The following is a 14,828-nucleotide window of genomic DNA, read 5'->3' on the forward strand; positions in this document are numbered from 1 at the left end:
TCAAGCGACATTACATTGAGAGTTCAAAGAGAGCTGAGAGTGGCAGAAAGTTGTTTTGAAAATTAAAATGAAGAGATCGTCTTTTCCTGTTTTGACTGCAGCGTGTGTTTGCAGATTTGAGTAGGGTTTTATCTTCAGACGGAAAACTCTTCCCCACCCTACCCTCTGGGAAAGATTAGGGGATTTAAAATCACCTTATCTTCTACTCTCACCACTATTACATTTCATTTAAACTTTCAGGATCCTCGATGCTGGTAGTAAACTGCCTTCCCTTCCATTCTCAGGAATCGTGAAGCTTTCGAACAGAGGGAAGAGGTTGCCTTCTTTTTTTTTTTTTTAATGAAAGGTACGAAGGAAGGAGGGGGAAAGCCTTGACGACCGCAGGTTTCAAAAGCGCGTTTTCGTTTCCTGCCCCGGCGGGCCGTGGCCCTGCCGGGCTGCCGTAGCCGGCCTCGCGCTGCCCCAGTCGCTGCAAGGATCGGCGGTCGGCGGGACTTCCGTGTTGGCGGGATTCTGAACGCTGCCATGGCTCAGACCGTGCAGAACGTTACACTGTCGCTCACTCTGCCCATCACGTGCCACATTTGCTTAGGCAAGGTAATGGGTGATTCCGGGCACAGCTGCTGAGCGGGATCGGGTATGAATGAAGTCGCTCGCCTGAGCCGAGTGCGGTCTCTGTGTAGCGGGGACCCGGCGTGAGGCGGTCAGATGGGCGAAGACGCCAGCCCGTGTTCTCCGGCGGCGGGAGGCCGGGTCCTGCGGGACCGAGGGAGCGCACGGTGATTCGTGCGTTCACCCGTGCGCCTTTCGGAGTGGGTGACAGCGGCCTGGGCGGCAAGGCCGCCCTACCATCCCAGCGGCCTGACCCGGCCGGCGCGGGCGTGGAAGGCAGCTTTGTCATTAAAGGATCTCAGCAACGTTGTACGCCCCCGTGCAGCCCCCTGGGGCGTGGAGTGGAGTCCCTGAAAGCACGTTCCCTGCAGACCTCGCGTAACGACTCCTGCGTCCCTGCACAGCTTGAGTTTTCGTGCTCGCGGGCCTGCAGTGCTGGTTGGGAGTCTTTTCCGTACCCAAGATCATTCTTTGCCCTGGGTGCCCTTTGCTCTGGGTTTAGCATTTGAAAAGTAAATAGCACGTGCCGCTGAATGGTATTTAGAATGACAGGCACGCGAGGTCTTTAATTCCAGGAACAGCTCTGGCACGAGACAGAATCCCCTCTTCTTTGTGATGCAAGAGGTGCCTCCAGTGTGAAACCAGGTGGAGAAAGTAGTTCTGAATTCGATCCGGAGTTCTGAATGTTCTTTTGCCTTCGCCTCCTCTTTCTTTTCCGTGGATGGCTCTCATTTGGGTCTGGAAAAGAGCATTTCTTCACCGTGTAGATCCAGGAGTGAGAAGATGCTCAGAGGAGTTAGTCCCCCCCACCTCTGAACTGTCTTCACGTTTAGGGGGGGGGGGGTATTTACCTCCTCCACCCCCAAGTGCAGGCTGAACCTACAGCTGCAGGCTTAGAATGGAAAAATATAAACATAGAGCGCGTACTGAGTGCCATCCAATTCCATCAACTGCTTTATGTGTTGGGGGTTCTGGGTGAGTCTGCTGAGTTCAAGAACTAATAGGAAGTCAGACTTGGGAGCAACTAATGACTCAGAACTGAGATGGCAACAAAGTAGCAAAAGTGCTGTGAGAACGCCCAGGGGCTGGCTTGATCAGTTCTGGCCGGGGGAGGTGACGGATGCTGTCTTGGAGGGTGGTACAGTATTTGAACCGGTGTATGCTCGGCGTTTTGCCCTTAACACAAAGTCCTCACAAATATGTGTTAAATTCTGAGTGAATTTCCTCCAACAGTAGCCTTACAGGCTGATAAAATTATCCTTGGGAAATAATTTTTACTTGGTTTTGGCGGTATCGTTCCCTTAGCTAATAGGCTGTCTTTTTGCAGTTGTGTTGAAAGTGTGTTCTAGCAGTTGGATGTTTCCCATACCTATGCTTTTTTTTTTTTTTGGCGTTAAACAAAAATTATACCTAATAGAATATAGTGATTTGCAAATTACAGGATGCTTTCGTATGTGTTTAGTTATTTCATTTACTCCTCTCCCCAGGGCTGTGAGATAGAGTGGGCTGGTTTCCCATTAATAAGAAAACTAAGACTTAGAGTTTCTGGCGTTTGACCCTCTGTTGCTGCCACTTGTCTTGAGTGGATTACTTCCTAAAAACTCACTTTAGCTGATCCACAACGGCAGACCTTTTGGGTATCTCGTTTATGTCCCTGTATTAGTTATGATTTATTCAAAAATTAAATCTGATGATAAACGATTAATTTGTAAACAGGCAGGGTTTTTTTTTTTTTTTTTTTTTTTTTTTCTGTCTACTATGGAGGCAGAAAAGTGTAGTGGTTTTGAGCCTGAGCTCTGTGTTCAGACTGCCTGAGTTCTAATCTAGTCTCTTCCACTTACTGGCTATATGACCTTATATAGGACAGGTTACTTTATCTCTTTCAGAGCAGTTACCTTATCTATAAAATAAGAATGGTAATAGGATCAACACCCATCCTTGTGATTATCAGAGGATTAAATGTAGTAATTCATACGCAGTGCTTCGCATAAAATCTGCCATATAATAATATTCAATAAATGTTCATCTCTACTACGGGCAGAGAAGCAGGCCATCAAACTGAGAAAAACAGCCTTTTCTAGCCACTGTTCATCCCGGGTGCTTTGTGAGGCCAGTGCACTCACTAATGAAGATTTACATTCCCAACAGAGTGGGACCTGATTGTTCTGGAAATTGCCACAGTACTTTCAGGGGTTTTAACTAGTTCCTTGTAACGGTCGCCTTTTGTAGAGCTGAAGCAAATCTAATCTGCTTTTGCTGCTCACCTTCACACACACACCTCTGTTTATGAGGTTCTAGAGATGGCATGGCCTGGAGTAGCACTATGTCCCCAGTGTCACTTCACCTCCCCTGACACAGCATCTCTGGCTGCCTCTGAGATCTGCCTTCAGGTACCTCTTGCCTAGCCCTCTTCCAGATAATCATTCACATGTTGCCCTCACCATTTGTCCCAAAACCTCGCCATCAGCAATCTTCTTTTTCATTATTCCACAGAGTTAAGAGGTCATTATTTCTCCAGTGTCACTGTGAGGGGAAAAAGGGGTGCATATTACCTTAAAAGAGATGGAGATGTGGTAGACCTTAAATCTGAAGAAATAATATAGATGCTGATTGGAATGGGGGGGCGGGGTTGGTGAGGGAAGAAGTAGTGGGGAGAGCCTAAGTATGCAGGTGGTTAATGTTTTGTCTTTTGAATTCAAATGTAGTATTCAAAATAAGAAAGTTTAGGCAGTTTGCATTTACTATCTCTGTCTCTATCTCAGTTTTAAAGGCTGATTCTCTGTCCCTAAAATGTTTAGTGACCTTGCCAGTATTGTAAGTAAGAGCTCTATGTGGCCTGAAGGAGTTAAGTACACATCCTGTGGGATGATTTCTGTATAACATTTTCTTACCTATTTCTCCTTAATTTTTTTCCCATGCCTTGGACTGACTAGTGGACCAGCAGAAATATAGGAATGATCTAGCACAAAATATCTGTTAAGGGATATTTGGGCACTGCCACTAGAATGCTACAGACCAGTTTATCTCAGGTAATTCCAGATATTTATCTCTTCAATTAGGATTCAAGCTGTGAAACCAAATTGCTGTGGCCATCTCCATGTTTTGCCATGAGTGACAGCTAAATGCGACCCGCAATTAGTTTTATTAAAAGATGAAATGTTACAGATTTATAGGGTTAATCATTCTGCACCTAGGACTGTCCTCACCACAGGCCCATTCCGGGGGAAGAGCCCACTTTCATATCTTGCTTTGTTTCCTCCTCCTCCTCAGTTGCCTCAGGGGACATTACTCTAGGATATCACTTCAACAAGCTTACTCCACATGAGTTTGGAATTGTAAATGTCACTCATTTACCCTTGCCGTTGTCATCTTGCATTTTTATTTCATAAGAGTACTGTTTTATTAGCAGAGATGTCATTTGAGATTAAATTAGATATAAAATCTAATAACAGGCAAATTATGACTTTATGTATCTTGGGAAGATCTTACTAAAGAATGTTATGTGTGTGTTTTGGTGTCATATGTAGCAGGATCTGGATGGAGCAAGATGTGTGGACAGGAATTGAGAGGGAATAGATTCTTTGTATTTTGCTCCTGTAGATTACAGTCAAATAAGTAACCAGTACTATAATTTGGTTTAGTACTTCTTTCTCCTGTATAGGTTTCTATACTCCTAAGCTAAGTTTAAACCTAGAAATCATCATCTGACAAGTACTTGGTCCAAATAAATGAATTGGTCAACTGTTTTAAAAATCCAACACAGTGACAGGGACGGAACCAGATATTGAACACTGGAAATGATTCTCCTGTAGGTGACATTGCCAATGGCTCTTAATAGACAGAGTCAATAGTCTGCCTGGTTGTGAAACCAGAAAAGCCAGTGTCCATCCTGCCTGTCACCTACCAGACCCAATAAGCAGACACAGGGAGTGAATCTTTTATTTTTTTTAATTATTTATTTATTTGTTTGTTTATTTTATTTTTAGAGAGAGGGGAAAGGAGAAAGAGAGGGAGAGAAACATCACTGTGTGGTTGGCTCTCACTTGCGCCCCCAACTGGAGACCTGACGTGCAACCTAGTCATGTGCCCTGACTGGGAACCAAACCAGCGACACTTGGCTCGCAGGCTGATGCTCAATCCACTGAGCCACAGCAACCAGGGCAGGAGTGAATCTTTATGGGCACTCTATTCAGATGGTTGGGGATCGGAGAAGATGGAGGGTTTGTACCCTAACAGACCGTCTTAAATTCCATTATAAATGGACCCTTTTTGTAAGGAGAAAAGTGTAGGTAAGGGGTTTGGAATTCAGGGGGAAAGTTAATTGGATAAAAGCTGCAGCGTTCTTTCTTCTGTGTCCTAGGCGGTGGTCTTTGTGCCATGGGCGGTGGTCTTGGCCTTAACATTCTTTCATCTGTGCCCTGGGAGGTGGTGTTGGTCTCTCCCTGGCATACAATGGCTCAGATACTATCTTGCTTGCTTGCAGTCCTCCTGCGGCTCAAAGGTGGAACTGCTTTATGGTCTCCTGGAGTCAAGGTGGGTCATACCTTCAGTTCCTGAAACAATAGCTTTTTACATACATCGATTACTCAGTTTATTAGCTATTACCTGAAACTAAAATTTTCCCAACATTTGAGTCCCCCATCAGTTGTTCTTGTCTATCATTTTGACAGAGTAAATGGAAGGTTAAACTTTCGTTTCTTCACAGTTTCACAGTGGCCATTGACATTTTGCTCCTTGAAATGCTCTTAGGAGCATTATCTCAGCCTTTCATTTTAATAGATCAAAATTCACTTTTATATTAGAGTGTGTGAGGCATTGTATCAGGTGCTGTAGGTGATTACAAAGATGAGCAGGCCACTGACCCCAAGGATCCTGAAATCTAATACTACAGGCTGGATATAAACAACATTCTAAGTACAGCACAACACAGAAAGAACTGGACATTAAATCAATGCATAGGGAGTACCCTTTTGAGGATCAGACAAACACCCAAGCACTTCTAAAAAGGATTCGCGAAGGCCTTGCAGAGGAGATAGCATTTTATTTTCATCTTAAAAGGTGGACGGGTTTTACTTTGATTGGGGAAGCTGGAGACCAGTAGGAGAAATCAAGGTAAGACATGAGAGCACAGTAAACAGGGAGCCTCCACAACTGGTATTCTTTTTGGTGAACTTCACGTAGACCTGTGTACTTGAATTGTGGGTTATGTCAAGTATCGAAATAGCAGATCAAGGGAAATAGCTGTTTAGTAACCAGACTATGTGGCTCTTGAATGCTATACTTAAAACTGATAGGGACACTCAAGAGTTAAAGATTTTAGCTTCAGTCACAGTTGCCAGGCTTCAGTGATTAATGCACGTGGAAAGCTATTATTCCAGGAACTGGAACGCATGACTTGTGTGACTCAAGGAGGTAAAAAACAATTCAACCTTGTGCCCAAAGGAGTCTACAAGTGCTGGAGATGGGACAGATGTGGTATATGAACCACTGTTCTAGGGAGGGAAATCCATGACTCAGAAAAAAATTGTTGATCAGTAGATAAAGAAATACTAGGAAAATTGCCACAGGACTGCAGGTCTGATCTGATTAACCTTTCCCCAAACCGCTTACTACCCTTTCCTTCTGCCTATAGAAAAGATTTGGGGGGGGGGAGTTTGGGGAGGGGGGTTGAGCAAAAAGGAAAAAGGGCGCATGGACATGGACAAGAGTGTGGTGATGTCTGTGGGGAGACGGGTATAAGGGAACTAAATGGAAATAGGAAAAATATAATAAAGATTAAATAAAAAAAATAAAAAAATGTAAAATAGAAATTTAAAACAGAAAAGACTGGCTGGAGGTGAGATGTTAAGATGACTTTTGAGAGTACCTAACCCACCGTCTTCTCAGATGGCCAGCATCTGAATAAAGCACCCATAAAGATTCAATCCTTGTTTCTGCTTATTGGTTCTGGTAGTGACAGGCGGCATCAATGCTGGGTTTTTTGGTTTCAGAATTACACACAGAGCAGAACCGTTGTTGTCTTGCAAAAGAGCAATGAGAGCTGCTTATTCATATTTTAGGAAGGTAGCTCTGGCATCAGTATGAAAGGTGGCCAGAAGTGAACATTTGGAAGCAAGGAAGCTTGGGAGGGGGTCATTATGATAGGAAAAAGAACATTTAGGGGCAGATTTACCATATTTCAAGTACTGTGAGATGTATCCACATTATGCCACCTCTGAAACCTGGCTGTAGCTTACCAGTGACGGCATCTTACAGTTGTAAATGGCAGCATTTTCATTCATTTTACTTATTGGTGCATCTTAAAATCTCTGGCTTCTTAGACTTGATCAGTGATACCAGGATTTGGTGACTGAGTAGGTATTGAGCAGTAAAAAAGGTGAGTCAGAGACAGTTCTGAGTATTCTAGCCCAAGTGGTGGTGGTGGTGGTTGGGGTGGGGGAGGGTGGTGCTGTTAACTTAGACAAGAGGGAGTGTAAGAAGAGTGAATATGTGGAGGAGGCCAAGTTTGATTTGGGGCATGTTATGGGTGAGGCCGCATCTTACATGGAGTTAGCTCCTGGGCAAGTGGGTTAGAGCAATATTGTTACTTTGTGCTCCACCCCCCTTATTTTTAAATCCTTATCTGAGGATATGTCCGTTGATTAGAGAAAGTAAGGGGGAGAGAGAGAGAGACAGAGAGAGAGACATTGATCAGTTGCCTCCCATCTGCACCCTGACTGAGGATCGAACCCACAACCTTTTGTCGTATGGGATGATACTCCAACCCGCTGGGCCACCAGGCAAGGGCTGTTCCTTCTTCTTTTGTTTGTTTGTTTGAGGAATTGCTATGTGAAGTCTTTGTGCTTATGGTCTTTACACTATTACATCTTAAGCAACACCTGAAAGAAAAGTGTACTAGGTTAAACTACAATTTTCAGAGGCAGAAACTGATGCTCCTTGTAACTAAAGGGCTTAACCAAGTTCAAACAGCTCAGTAAGTGGCAGAGTTGGAGCTGACTCCAGGTTTACTCCTCGATGCCTAAGCTCTGCCACTTCGTGAGGTCCAGTTACTAAGCATTCTCAGAAGTTGTCACCATAGAAAATATGTTAACACCACATGATACATGACATTAAGAGAGAAATACAACTCTGTCAGATACGATGGCCCAAGACAAAACAGTAGAGAAAGCAGCTGTAACACCTCCAGTACTTTGACTACAAGCATTTCAGTCTCTGATCCTCTCCCCATCGTACCTCCTCTCTAGCAATACTTCAGCTTTACCCAGACCCATCCATTGACTGACTCTCTCACTCTTTCACTGTCATTGCTATTCAGGTACTCATTTCCCTTATTAACCGTGGCCATTTATTATCATCAGTCCCTTGTCTCTCTTTTCCTCCTTGGCAAGACTTCAACTTACTTTCTGCCTGAACCTGAGTGGCTAAAAGTTGATAAGAAAAAGACACACCGAATGTTAATAGGTCTTTACAGTCAAAACCGTAGACCTCAAATTGCAACTCAACAGGGTTCGGCAATCCTGCTCCATGCCTCTAGTAAGTTTACTTTCTCACTGTTTAAAATAACTGCTTTATTCTCCCATTTTCTCAAGTTGGTGTCCTTCTCCACTTCTCACTTTCAGTCAGTAACCTCACCTCATATTCATGACAAAATATAAGCAATTAGAACAGTTGCAACATGAGTTCTCCAATCTTTCTATCAACAGATCTTCCAAACCCTTTGTGTTCTCACACCCTCAATCTTCCTTCTTGTTACAGTGGAAGACAGAGTCTCACTCCTGTGGAAGCCAAAATCCCCCTCTTGTGCTTCAGATCTCACTCTCTTTACTTCTTATGAATTTGGCTGTCTGTGGCTCAGATCCCTCTCCCACAGGTAAAGAAGGGCTCAGTCCCACAAAGATCGCCCTTCACGACTTCAGAAGCTAGTGGCAAGCATAGATTGTTACCAGTATTTCTGACTGACTATAAATTAGAGGTTCCCGTGACCCCCTCCATGGATTTGATTAATTTGCTAGAACAGCTCAGAGAACTCAAGAAAACCCGTTTACCCACTAGATTATCTATTTATTACAAGGGATGTTAAAGGATACAAGTCAAGAGCCGGATGAGGAGATAAATAGGGTGAAGTCTCAAACAAAGCAGCCTCTCCCCTCTTGGAGCTTGGGGCCGGTCATCATGGCACGTGGAGGCAATCTGATGCTCTGAAAAAGGGCTGGCAAGGTGTTCTCCGGGGATTTTTTAAAATTTTAATTTATTGGGGGTGATACTGGTTAATAAAATTATATAGGCTTCAGGTGTACAGTTCTATTAACACATCATCTGTATATTGTATGGTATGTTCACCATCCCAAGTCGGCTCTCCTTCCATCTGTCCTTTGGGGTTTTTATGGGGGTTTCTTTACTACTTATGGTTGACTGAGCCATCGGCCTTTGTTGACTGAGCAATCTCAAGCTCCTCTTCCCTCTCTGGAAATTGGGAAATAGACTGAAAGTTCCAATCCTCTGACCTCAAAGTTGGCTTCTACTGGCAACCAGCCCCCAACCCGATACATGGAACAGACTGACAGCTGTCAGGGGGGAGTGGGGCACTGGATAAAAGAAGGTGAAGGGAGCAGCCAGAGGACATATATGCATAACCCACAGACTCAGACAACTGTGTGGTGATGGCCTGAGGGAAGTGGGGGCAAGGGCTGGGTGGAGGTGGGCAAAGGGAGAAAAATGGAGATACGTGTAATAGTGTAATCGATGAAAATAAAGTTTAGAAAAAGTCTCCTCAATTGATTAGAGTGTTGTGCCAACGCCAAGGCTGCAGGGTTTGATCCCCAGTCAGGACACATGCAAGAATCAACCAATGAAGGAATAAATAAGTGGAACAACAAATCGATTTTCTGGGGGGAAAAACAAAACTTTTTGGTGGAAAAAAGTGCATATCTTATGGAGCAAAAGATACAGTATTAATAGGTCATCTGAATGACCAAATATATATATTTCTAATAAATCACAACACCGTATTTCGAGATAAGCGTTCATGCCTTGCTGCTGATAGAGTACTTTGGAAGAAGAGTTTGAGTGATTTGTGGTCATTTATTTATTTTAATTAGTCTAATCAAATCAATTGAGCTGAATGAAGTTGAATTAGTTTCTCCAAGAGAAAGCTTAAATCCATGCTGATTTATCTTCTCTGTTTAGATTTCTTATGCTAGTGTTCATAATCAAGGGAGCATCTAAAGTTTGGAAGCCAGACTAAGACCCGAGAGCACTTTGTAGCGAGCCTGGCATGGATCACCATACGCACATACATCTGTGATTTTTTTCAGAATAGGGACCCATTTAAAGTTAACTGTCATTTCTGAGTATATACTGAGGTGGACAAGCATTTTCTCTGTGAAAAGTGGTTTGTGGTGGTTCTGTCTCTTCTTTCTTCCTCTACTTCCTCTGCTTTCCCTTGATCTTCCAGTCCCTAATGTAGGACTCTGTAATAGTATTGGTATTATTAGAAGAGGAAAATTTTGAAAATGGCTATAAAGTGTTTTAAATCCCACAGTAAAAGTATGTAAATCAAATGAAAGCCTAAGTGTTTCTGTTTTTTTTTGTTTTTATTGTTAAATTTGTGCTGTTTGAAGAATATTAAATCATTATTCCTTCAGTCAAATTCCCCAACTCGAATTGAATGTTAAATATTGTCTTAATAGCAGTTACTTCATTCATCAAACCTTTACTGAGTACCTACTGTGAACTAAACTGTCTTCTGGGAACCAGGAATTTAGGAATGAATGAAACCGAGGAAGTTCTTGCTCTCATGGAGCCTTCATTCTAATAGGGGAGATAGACAATAAATATGTAAATATGTAATATCAGGTAGAAAACTAGAACAATTTCTCTCTTCTGTTTTCCCTCTGGAGAGATAATAAGTATGTCAACAACAAATATCAGGTAAAAACTAAAGCAACTTCTCTCTTTATTTTCCCTCTGATAAAACAGCTAAACACAGTCAAAACACCTAGTGAACCCTGAGCAAGCCACTTAAGTTTTTCTTCTTGGGGTTTTCTTATTTGTAACGTATATTTACTCTCTTTACTTCACAGGGTTATTTTTTAAAAAAGCAAAAACAGAAAAGAAAAGGCATATGAAAGCCCTTTGTAAAATATATAGCTATATAAATGATAATAATAATTATTATTATTTGTACTTGTTTAAATGGGGTTGGATTTGTGTATGACATATCTTTCAGCATTGTGTGCTGTTTAGATGATATATCACTGGGACTGGGACTCATGGCTGTTAGGGTTGTTTCATGCCTCTTTGCTTTGGGAGACTTTCTGGTAAGATGTCACACTTAATTGTTGGTTTCTGTTGCTCTGTAATAAAATAGAACCAGTTGAGGGGAGGATTCAAGTATCAGATGGGTGCTTGGACTAAATGATCTTTAAAGACCCTTCTATTTCTCATTTCATAATTTTAAAATAGAGTAGTTGAAGAGATATTGTCCCAGCCTTAATGGAACAAAATATGTTTTCTTTTTGGACACGACTATGGTTTGAAACCAAATAAAACCATTTCATAATGCGGTGTGGGGCAAAAGTAGGTTTACAGTTGTGAGTATGTGAAACATAGTTTATTCTTGTATTATTATTTACTAATTATTGTATTTTCTATATGAATGACTATATACCTACTTTTGTCCCACCTAGTATGTCAGACGTTTCAGTCTCTATGAACTAAACCTGTTGGGATTCTAGTTATGACTGTTGCCCTGTACTAAAAGTAACGTTTTTTTTTTAAAGGTACGCCAGCCTGTCATATGCATCAACAACCATGTATTTTGTTCAGTTTGTATCGATTTGTGGTTGAAGAATAACAGCCAGTGTCCAGCTTGCAGAGTCCCCATCACTCCTGAAAATCCTTGCAAAGAGATTATTGGTAAGGGCCTATTTTATAAACACATGGAAATAGATTTGAAACAATCTCTGAAGAGTGTGTATTTGGAGGAAGACTGAAAGAGAAAGTTTCAGTGATGTTATTTTGCCAACATCATACTGGATGGATTGGTCATTCGTGTAATCTATAAGTGGAGCAGCTGAGGAGCTCAAGGCATGATGAGAAATTTTAGAGCATCGTGGAACTTACATTCTGGTGGGGGTTGTGCATGTGGACCAAAATATTAATAGTTTAAAGCAGCAGGTGCTAAAGGCCAAGAAGAGGCCCAGAGTGTTCAGGCAAGAAAGTTCACCTAGCATCATCGAGAAAGGTTTCATGAAGCACATGGACTTTAAGTTGGAGATTTAAGGATGGATAAAATTTCATTTGGTAAAGGGTAGGGAGGGCATTTTAGGCAGACGGAATATAAGGAGCATAAACTGAAGTTTAGAGATAGGAAAACAAAAAACATGCTTTTGAAATTTATCAGTCATCTAGTTTGGGTCTGAATGCTGAAATAAGGTAAACTGAGACTTGAGTGCAGAGAATCTTGAATGACAAATTAAAACAGGAATTTGCTCTGTGGGTGAAAAGAAGGGTGAAGTGGGCATGGTGGTTTTGAGCAAGGAAGTCACATGATCCAAAATGTGCTGGAGGAATATTCCTCAGGTGACCCATGTAGGCTGGGCTGTAGTGGAGAGAGAAGACATAAGAAGGAGGTTCTCACCCAGGTGAGGTGGAATGTGAGTCAGAATTAAGGGTTAAAAAAAAGTAAAGTTTAGTGCCATGCTAATGTAGGTAAGAGGGCAAATAAAACTTAAACTAGAAGATCCTTAAAAAATAACACATTTAAAGAGCTTTTTTCATGTCGGATTTTTATTCTGCTCATATAAGGTATTTCTCTTAGATTGCAAAAATTAAAAAGGATTTTTTATTTATTTTTGCTTTAGGAAAAATTTGGAAGTGAACCTGTCATTAGCTATGTATAGGAAACACTTTTCAGAAACTGTAAGAAATTATTGTGTTAGTCCCAAATTAGTGCAAATAGACTTATTAAATAAGATTTTCACAATGGAAATGGAAGGGAAGATTCGTGCTAGAATAAAAGAACTAGTGGGACTTTGGAAATAAGAGACCTACAGGAAGAATCAGATTGCTCCAAGGTTTCTTCCTTGGGTACCTGACAGAGGAATATAGTACTTCTCCACTGTGCTGGTTAACCTCTCTGCCTTTAGTTTTTACCTCTGCTGAACTTCAAGGAATCAAGTCTTTTCTTGCAAAATGTGAGGTTACGTCAGCGATTTTCATTGCGGCACACTGCTACGCTGCAGGAATTTTGAAAACATGCGATACCTGACTATTTAGTCAGGGGCACTGACCTCTTTCCCTGAGATTGTCAAATTAAAAAAAATGATGACAGGCGACACAACAGTAGCTAACCAGTGTGAATGGATCAAAATTATGCCTATGTTTTTTGTCAAATTGGCAAAAAATATATTTTTTGGTGTGCCGCAGAATTTTAGTAATTAGCTTATGTGTGCCATGAGATGAAAAAGGTTGAAAATCACTGGGTTAGAATATTAAAATAATTTGAATGTTTTTTTTTCTGACAGCTTCTCTTCACATCACTTCTCCTGCCTTCATTCATTCATTCATTCATATCTAAGTGATATTTCATAAATTCTTTCAAGTATAAAATAGTTAATCTCTCCTTGCATTTGGATAGAACATCCTAAAAAAGAAAATCTGTAAAATGCCTTTGGTATCATGATGCTAAGAAGGTAACCACAGCATGAGTGAAAGCTCTAGGGAAGAATTCATTATCGACATACAGTAATGCTGTGATTTATAATCCATTGTAGCTAGGTTGTTAGAATCAGTGAAATGACATATTAATCTTTTCAGTGTGTTACCAGTAATTAGGTGAGTTTGAATGAATAATAAATTAATTATAATAATATATATAATAATGTGTATATATTATGTATAATTATATTTGATAATTATATATGAAAATATAGATAAATTATATAATTTATTAGTTAAATATAAATATAATCGTTGTTTTCATTATTATTTAAGAATTGTCTGGTAGTCAAAATTACAGTAGTCCAGATGTGATTAATAAAATACAGCATTTACCTTTAACAAGTTTACTATAATAGGCTACAAAGGTAACTAAATGCAATACGATATTTTACTGAAGATATGATTTATGGTGTTACTTGATATTTATCCTATCTCAGGGTTGAGATAGAAAAAAGGTCAAGATGGCAGCTCTAAGTATATATATAAGTAGAAATTAAGCTGGAAAACTATGAAACAGTAAGAAAAAGGTTCATTTTCATTTTCATTCTGCCCAAATTAGAATGAAAAGTTAGATATTTTTTTTCCATGTAGGAGGGACAAGTGAAAGTGAACCTATGCTAAGCCATACAGTACGGAAGCACCTTCGGAAAACTAGACTTGAGTTACTCCACAAAGAATATGAGGTAAATAATAATTACAATTTAAAATGATGACAGCATTGAATTCAAGGTACAACTGAGTTATTTCAGGACCTGAATTTCTTAGAGTAAGTGTTGATGAAATCTTATTAAATGCCTATTTAAAAATATCTTATTTGATAAATTCTTCTTCTCTTTCCTATTTCAAATAGAAGTAAGGAACAGATAGAAGCCATTCTTTTTTTTAAATTATATTTTATTGATTTTGCTATTACAGTTGTCCTGATGTTTCCCCCTTTCTCCCCTCCACCCAGCACCCCAACTTCCTCAGGCAATCCCCCCACCATCATTCATGTCAGTGGGTCATGCGTATAAGTTCTTTGGCTAGTCCGTTTCCTGTACTGTACTTTACATTCCCATGGCTATTCTGTAACTACCTATTTGTACTTCTTAATCCCCTCACCTCTTCACCCATTTCCCCACAGTCCCCTACTGTCTGGCAACCGTCAAAATGCTCTCTGTATCCATGATTCTGTCTCTGTTCCTATTTGCTTAGTTTGCTTTTTAGATTCAATTGGTGATAGTTATGTATGTTTTGCCATTTTATTGTTCATAGTTTCGATTGTCTTTTTTTTTTTTAAGTAAGTCCCTTTAACATTTCATATAATAATGGTTTGGTGATGATGAGCTCCTTTACTTTTTTCTTGTCAGGGAAGTTCCTTATCTGTCCTTCTCCTCTCAGCAAATTGCCAGTAGACAACACAGTATTATTAACTGTGGTCATCATGCTGTATGTTAGACCTCTAAACTTAATTATCCTACATAATTGCAACATTGTACCCTTTAACCAATTTC

At 40.6% G+C, this 14,828-nt stretch overlaps 1 protein-coding gene across 1 annotated transcript in view; it reads left to right on the top strand.

Annotated features, from left to right (window-relative positions):
• The first annotated feature begins 483 nt into the window (after window positions 1–483).
• OBI1 (ORC ubiquitin ligase 1) overlaps window positions 484–14,828 on the top strand; it is a 41,952-nt gene continuing 27,607 nt past the window's right edge. Inside the window, exons 1-3 of the mRNA XM_090258153.1 lie at window positions 484–597; window positions 11,394–11,529; window positions 13,927–14,018. Coding sequence (XP_090114279.1) covers window positions 526–597; window positions 11,394–11,529; window positions 13,927–14,018 — 300 coding nt within the window. The 5' untranslated portion in view covers window positions 484–525. The remainder of the gene's footprint in view (window positions 598–11,393; window positions 11,530–13,926; window positions 14,019–14,828) is intronic.

Source organism: Furipterus horrens, unplaced genomic scaffold (assembly GCF_987537825.1).
Source record: "Furipterus horrens unplaced genomic scaffold, mFurHor1.1.pri manual_scaffold_12, whole genome shotgun sequence".
In the NCBI taxonomy this organism is placed as follows: Eukaryota; Metazoa; Chordata; class Mammalia; order Chiroptera; family Furipteridae; genus Furipterus; species Furipterus horrens.